General features: G+C 38.2%; 3 protein-coding genes and 1 non-coding gene across 6 annotated transcripts in view; 2 read left to right on the plus strand and 2 right to left on the minus strand.

Moving 5' to 3' along the window:
• Positions 1-692: 692 nt before the first annotated feature.
• Positions 693-2,127, minus strand: LOC108810576 (ras-related protein RABH1d). Its single transcript, XM_018582678.2, has 4 exons — positions 1,899-2,127; positions 1,508-1,578; positions 1,234-1,434; positions 693-1,146 (listed from the first exon to the last, which is right to left on the minus strand). Exons 1-4 carry the CDS (start codon positions 2,013-2,015, stop codon positions 912-914), a joined length of 624 nt encoding a protein of 207 aa, XP_018438180.1. The 5' UTR covers positions 2,016-2,127; the 3' UTR covers positions 693-911.
• A 168-nt stretch (positions 2,128-2,295) lies between these two features.
• On the plus strand, positions 2,296-2,368 carry TRNAR-ACG (transfer RNA arginine (anticodon ACG)). Its single transcript has one exon. It is a non-coding gene; the product is annotated as a tRNA-Arg (tRNA).
• A 214-nt stretch (positions 2,369-2,582) lies between these two features.
• LOC108811315 (DNA oxidative demethylase ALKBH2) lies at positions 2,583-4,264 on the minus strand. 3 transcript variants are annotated; one of them, XM_056989925.1, is made up of 7 exons: positions 4,152-4,264; positions 3,966-4,009; positions 3,817-3,893; positions 3,499-3,717; positions 3,272-3,388; positions 2,981-3,176; positions 2,583-2,907 (listed from the first exon to the last, which is right to left on the minus strand). In XM_056989925.1, the coding sequence occupies exons 2-7, from the start codon at positions 4,000-4,002 to the stop codon at positions 2,708-2,710; spliced, it is 846 nt and encodes a 281-aa protein (XP_056845905.1). In that variant the 5' UTR covers positions 4,003-4,009; positions 4,152-4,264; the 3' UTR covers positions 2,583-2,707. The 3 variants fall into 3 exon arrangements, with proteins under 3 accessions (XP_056845905.1, XP_018438864.1, XP_056845904.1); XM_018583362.2 differs by having other exon boundaries at positions 3,817-3,880; positions 4,152-4,263; XM_056989924.1 differs by having other exon boundaries at positions 3,817-3,880; positions 3,966-4,006; positions 4,152-4,226.
• Positions 4,265-4,331: 67 nt separating this feature from the next.
• LOC108811314 (bifunctional aspartate aminotransferase and glutamate/aspartate-prephenate aminotransferase) overlaps positions 4,332-6,801 on the plus strand; it is a 6,404-nt gene continuing 3,934 nt past the window's right edge. Inside the window, exons 1-9 of the mRNA XM_018583360.2 lie at positions 4,332-4,357; positions 4,468-4,659; positions 4,773-5,016; positions 5,091-5,184; positions 5,273-5,376; positions 5,467-5,715; positions 5,812-5,925; positions 5,992-6,075; positions 6,165-6,335. Of these exons, the coding sequence (XP_018438862.2) occupies positions 4,332-4,357; positions 4,468-4,659; positions 4,773-5,016; positions 5,091-5,184; positions 5,273-5,376; positions 5,467-5,715; positions 5,812-5,925; positions 5,992-6,075; positions 6,165-6,335 (1,278 nt within the window). The remainder of the gene's footprint in view (positions 4,358-4,467; positions 4,660-4,772; positions 5,017-5,090; positions 5,185-5,272; positions 5,377-5,466; positions 5,716-5,811; positions 5,926-5,991; positions 6,076-6,164; positions 6,336-6,801) is intronic.

The following is a 6,801-nucleotide window of genomic DNA, read 5'->3' on the forward strand; positions in this document are numbered from 1 at the left end:
AAGAATAAGTCTTAAATTTATGCTTACTAGAGAAAATAGTTTTATCAAATGGTATATGATTGGAGAACCAAAGAGAACATCATAGAAGCTACAAAGAAATTGGCTAGACATAAAATTTTCTATATGTGACTTCCCTAAATGTTTATACCATTATTTTTTGTTTGGATAACAATGTTAGGAACCTACTAATATCCAATATTTTTTGTTCTAATTAGGTTCCAGTTTGGTTCCAATTTATCTAATAATTTTTAATATTTCAGATAAATATAAGATGTTTTGGTTTTTCAGTTTAACTATTGTGTACCCATTTAAGTTTCAGTTTTGTTCGTTTCAGTTTCTGTATTTTAGTTCTACAGATATAAAACCCGTGCAGATTTTTATGAAATTGGTTGGGGTTTGCATTTTTCGGTTCGGTTTGGTTCCTGTTCAATTTTCAGTTCTCCTTGCCCAGGCCTACCTAGTAGGGTTTGATGGCATGTCTTGAAGTACTTTCGTCAAATTTCTTTAGCACCAATAAGCACTAAGTATAGCATGATGGGCATCAATAGGTACCACTTCCAAGCAGAGTTCGGTGTGTTGTCTCATTACAGCCTCGGGCAGCTAGTGTCTTATTGATCATTGTGGTGTTGTCTGTGCCCTTAGTAAGATTATTCCCTAGCAGTGAATTTTTTTTAAAAAAAAATCAAGATCTATTATGCAGACCCTCACTAATATACTGCGAATTAACTGCATCAACCATACTGTAAAACAAATACACTCACACGTAAAGTCACAGTAACAACTCGGATCCACAAACAGATATGTTAAAAGTGGAAACTGACATCACACAGCTTTTTATAAGCATTTGGACAGATAAACAATGTTAGCCGAACCGAAAGGTTACTCTCTTCTCTGTTCTTTCTTGTGAACCATCAACACGAGCAGCCTCCTCCTTGTTGGTCTCCTTGGGATGAATTCGAAGTAGCTTTTAGGTTAACATCAACCATATCCTCAGTTTTCATGTTTGAATATGAGTCCATTCCTGGTAATGCCGCAGCGATTTTGCGAAACAAGGGCTTGATATTGAACCCTGCTTTTGCACTGGTCTCAATGAATATAACTCCATATTCACGACCTTTGCTGTCTCCTTCTTCAATCGAGACTTGTCTTCACCATTTTAACACAAGAACGTTTACAAATAAATCTTATTAATTAGCACAAATGAAAAAAAAAGAAATGTTATAATAGTTTTACCTTTTATCGACAAGATCGGTCTTGTTCCCGACAAGAACAATGATAACATCACCAGCTCTTTCGGTGCGGACTTCTTCGATCCATTTGGATGTGTTGAGAAATGAGAGCCGATTGGATACATCATAAACAACTACAGCAACAGAAGAATCTCTTATGTAACTTGGAATTAAACTCCTGAATCTTTCTTGTCCAGCCGTATCCCTTCAAGGCAAAAACCAATCCATATATTTGAGATATTATTTAACTTGTTAAAACAAGTTGAAGATTGTCTTACCAAAGCTGGAGACGAACAGTTCGATCTTCCAGGTACATCGTTTTCGATAGGAAATCGATTCCAATAGTAGCCTGCAAAAAGAATCAAAAGTTTTACGTAAGTTTGGTGGAGATTTTCTTTAATTCGATGAAAATTCAACACTCAACAATAAGGCTGTTCATTTGGCAGATTAAAGTGGTAGAGAAACCAAAAACAAAATCAATAAACAAATTATATTAAGAATCCCTTATGGACTTGTGATGAACAGATCGTAATGTGATTGGGATTGGACTCAAATTAAACAGATCGATTAATGGGAATCATTAGATCAAGCGAGTAATACTATTACTGTAATATATAGCAACGTTGAGCATCTCAAAATGTAGCGGTGGAGTTGATATGATATATTTACCTGGTAGGTTGTGTCGAACTTATCATACATGAAACGTGTGATGATGCTTGTTTTCCCTACAGATTGATCTCCTAAGAAGACCAGTTTATACTTAGCCAATGGTGACACCGAAGCCATCTCCAACACTCAAATAGGATCTTTTGATTTTTCAAAATTCTTCCTCTTCTTGTTCTTTCTTTCTTGATGCAATGCAAAAAACGCATGCGATCGTGAGAGAGAAGCTGAAAAGAAAGAAAGAACTATTTTTGGAAAGCGAAAGAAACCGCCTAGCACGACGACGACTATGATGGCTAATGAAAAAGTCTAATCTACCCTTTATCTATTTCTGTTCGCTGAAATAGAATGAAGATGACAACTACGTTTTGAATATTTTGAATGCTATCGTTGAACAAAGAGAGACTCCATGGCCCAATGGATAAGGCGCTGGTCTACGAAACCAGAGACTCTGGGTTCGATCCCCAGTGGAGTCGTATTCTTTTTTCAATAAGATTTTTTTTGTCGTGTCAATGTTAAAAGCACTACTACTGAGTACTGACACCGGGTTCCTTGGTACAGATTCCTCCTCCATATGTCACTACCAGTCATTTCATTTAAGCTTGTGCCCAGAACACAGTTCTTCATGTATGAAACACCGAAAGGGACTTCTTGCAAATATGAAATCAAAACAGACTCTGGCACTCTTCCTTAATTAATCTTGTCACGTTAAGTTTAGTAATTAGCTTCTTAAAATGTCTTACACCAGCTTGTGTTTATATCTCATCATGTGAAAGAACTACTAAGATGTGACTGGAGAAAGATGAAGCTTGGTTTTACAAAACAAGCCTGAAGGTGAGGTTGATACGAGTGCCCTCTGCCTTTGCACGCTTCGGCACAGAATGAATCCAGTCCCTTTGCGTGTATCCCCTCATCACCAGCAATGATCCATGCTTCAATGTGAAACTCTGTTGATCCTCTCCTCTGCTGCTTTTCTTTAACCTCTTCTTCGCTGGTCCATCATCTCCTCTTTTCTCTGCAGATTCACACACACCAAACAAACGTTAGTCCCTCACTGAGTCTTGCATGAATCAAAAAAGTTTCCATACCATGAGAAGAGTCTTCTTGAAGTTTCTTTTTCTTGAGCACAAAGTCACGTTCGCATCCAAAAGAGAGGGAAGCAATTTCAGGGGTAGGACCGTAAAGCTTTTCATCATCTGAATGCCAACCAACATAGTCATTGGCACCTTTGTACCTATTCAAAAGCAAGCTGTTGAATCTGCTTCCAGGAAGGGCTTCGCAAATCTGACAAAGACAAACAAGAGAAAAAAAACGTTAGTCCCACAACAAACACTAAGAACACAAGAGTAAAAAGTGTTTTTCTTTTTATGTATCTTTACAGCATCTAGGATCTCCTTGAGAGGTGGAAAATCATCCCAGGAATAGGCATCAGGTCGATATCCACTGTAGATGAGCGGGGTCAGTGCGCTACTTGCAACATAACATGTATCTCTCGGCTAAACAGATGGCAAAGGCAAATATGATTACTTGTTCCCTAATATATCAACGAAACCAAACGAGGAAACACAGAGTTAAGGTCCAAGTGATAAAGAGATTGAGGAAGAACCTGGAGGCAAGAACGACCAAAGACACGAATGGTGGGCCTGGTCCAAGGAATATGCTTGTCGAGATAATCAAAGAAAGTCCAAGACTTTTGAAAGGGAAGAAACCTCTGAATGTAGATGAGGTCGCTTCCATGGCCAAGATCAATGGTTCTCCTAGTGGGAGAGGAGGGAGGCTTCACCGACGACGACGACACGAGAGATGTCAAACTCAACCTCCTCGGCTACACAGAAAACACAATTTTGCTTTGGTTCTTCAAAGTTGAGCCTCTCATCTTTATTCTTTTATAAGGTAGAATGGATTGAGAAGAGGAGAATAATACCTCATGGTGGTCCTGATGGTGTCCTGTCTTGTAATTTGAATCATCTTTACAAAACTTGTTGTTCCTGTAAATAAACACTGGAAAGTACTTAGGAAGCCTTGTTAACTTAATTAATGTAAGTAAACCAGTTGGATTATCATTTTACTTACTCGTTAAGCGATTCATCTTCCTCGTTGCTGAATCCATCAGACTGCTGTAAGAATTTATTTTATTTTTTTGTCAGAAGGGAATAAATAATAGTCACTCACTCCCCACCAAGAGGAGAGGAGGAGGAGGAGGACGTAAACCAGAAACTGAAACGGTGATTTCTCGCCGTAAAGAAAAAAAAAAGGTACCTGATGAGAGGGACTGTGGGTGGGATTCATCATCGGCACCATGTTTCTCTCCTCCCCCATCCCATCGATATTCAACTTCCTAATAGAGAGAGAGAGCAGAGAGCTTGGGGCCTTGGAGATAACCCAAACATATTTGTTTGGGCTCAAGGCCCAATTTCCAATTAAGCATAAAACCGAATAATGTCTTTGATTGGTATGGTTCTTCAGTAGCATGAAAAATAGTACTGACAAGGCTTGGTGGCGGCTGGCTGCTTAATTTCAAATAAAAATATTTTATTCCAAATAAAAATATTTAATTCCAAACAAAAATATTTAGTTCCAATTTTTTTCGCAGCATTGCATTGCTCACACCAACTCCTCCAACTTTCTCTCGTCTATATATTCCCCTCCTAAAAAGCCTCGACTCTTTCACCACTCGGACCTCCTCCGCAGCCGCCATTTCCAGAGTCCAACAATACCCAGATTCAAAGAAGCCAATCAGTTTCCAACCACTTCCTCTCTCCCTCTCGTTAGTTTCGTAAACTCTTGATCACTCTGTTTTTTATTTTGTTGGTCTTAACTCTTAATGCATACAGTTTCGAAGTTTTGAATTTTGAATCACAGTCTCTTAGAATTTTGTAGGTACTGTAGTCGTAAGTCAGGGAAGGTTTCATCATCTACAGTCTGTGCCATGTCCAAACCAAACGATGCAGAGACACTTCCGTCTTCGGTAGATACTTCACTTAGCCCTCGTGTCAAATCCTTAAAATCTTCCAAGACCATGGTTATTAGCGATCTTGCAGCCACGCTTGTTCAATCCGGTGTTCCCGTTGTCAGACTTGCTGCTGGAGAACCCGATTTCGATACTCCTAAAATCATTGCTGAGGTTTATATTATTTTCTCCTTATGTTCTGTTTCTCTCTCTCTGTTTTGTGCTGAATCTTTTTGTTTCATTTATAGGCTGGGATCAATGCGATTCGAGATGGTTTCACTAGGTATTCTCTAAATGCAGGTATCACAGAACTTAGGGAAGCTATATGTCGCAAGTTAAAAGGTATAAACACTTATGACTTATCCTTTTGTTTATTCAGTTATGTCGGAACATATGGAGTGTAAATATTACTTTTTTTTTTTAATAATAGAGGAGAATGGATTGTCTTATGCACCGGATCAGATCTTGGTTAGTAATGGAGCTAAACAAAGTCTCTTACAAGCAGTGCTTGCTGTTTGTTCCCCTGGTGATGAAGTAACTAATCACTTTTATCTTCCCTTTTTTTTTGTTATATATATGGTTTTGTTTTATAACAGTAAAGTGTGTGTGTGTGTGTTTCTCTAGGTTATAATCCCTGCGCCGTATTGGGTGAGCTACACGGAACAGGCGAGGCTGGCGGATGCAACACCTGTCATTATTCCTACCAAGATCTCTGATAACTTCTTGTTGGATCCAAAGGTTCTTGAGTCTAAGTTGACTGAGAAATCTAGGCTTCTTATCCTCTGCTCTCCTTCTAACCCTACTGGATCTGTTTACCCCAAGAGTTTGCTTGAAGAGATTGCACTCATCATTGCTAAACATCCAAGGCTTATGGTATTCATCGTAAACACACACACAAGTCAATATTTTTGCTAAAAATGTTTTAAGAAAAAAAAAAAAAACATATGGTTCTTTCATTTCATTTTGTAGGTGCTGTCAGATGAAATATATGAACACATAATATATGCGCCTGCAACACACACAAGCTTTGCTTCTTTGCCTGACATGTACGATAGAACTTTGACAGTAAATGGTTTCTCAAAGGTAAGAGTTTTTTTTAATCTTTGAGTTTGACTTCTAATGTTAACCAATCAAAATCGTTATGTTAAGGCTTTCGCTATGACGGGATGGAGGCTTGGATATCTTGCTGGTCCTAAGCATATAGTGGCAGCTTGCAGTAAATTACAAGGCCAGGTATACTCTATATACAGACATATGTCTCTCTGAATCTTTATCCGTGATGATGATAATGAGTTGAAATTGGTTGATGGTTTCTTATAAAGGTTAGTTCAGGTGCTAGTAGCATTTCTCAGAAGGCAGGTGTTGCTGCACTTGGGTTAGGAAAAGCTGGAGGAGAGACTGTAGCTGAGATGGTCAAAGCATACAGAGAGAGACGAGATTTCTTGGTTAAAAGCTTCCGTGAAATGGAAGGTGTTAAGATCTCTGAACCTCAGGTGCGAAGCTATTACTTGTTAGTTTCTTCTTCTTCTTCTTCTTCTTCTTCTTCTTCTTCTTCTTCTTCTTCTTCTTCTTCTTCTTCTTCTTCTTCTTCTTCTTCTTCTTCTTCTTCTTCTTCTTCTTCTTCTTCTTCTTCTTCTTCTTCTTTCTTCTTCTTCTTCTTCTTCTTCTTCTTCTTCTTCTTCTTCTTCTTCTTCTTCTTCTTTCTTCTTCTTCTTCTTCTTCTTCTTCTTCTTCTTTCTTCTTCTTCTTCTTCTTCTCTTCTTCTTCTTCTTCTTCTTCTTCTTCTTCTTTCTTCTTCTTCTTCTTCTTCTTCTTCTTCTTCTTTTCTTCTTCTTCTTCTTCTTTCTTCTTCTTCTTCTTCTTCTTCTTCTTCTTCTCTTCTTCTTCTTCTTCTTCTTCTTCTTCTTTCTTCTTCTTCTTCTCTTCTTCTTCTTCTTCTTTCTTCTTCTTCTTCTTCTT

This window comes from Raphanus sativus, chromosome 6 (assembly GCF_000801105.2).
Source record: "Raphanus sativus cultivar WK10039 chromosome 6, ASM80110v3, whole genome shotgun sequence".
Lineage (NCBI taxonomy): Eukaryota > Viridiplantae > Streptophyta > Magnoliopsida > Brassicales > Brassicaceae > Raphanus > Raphanus sativus.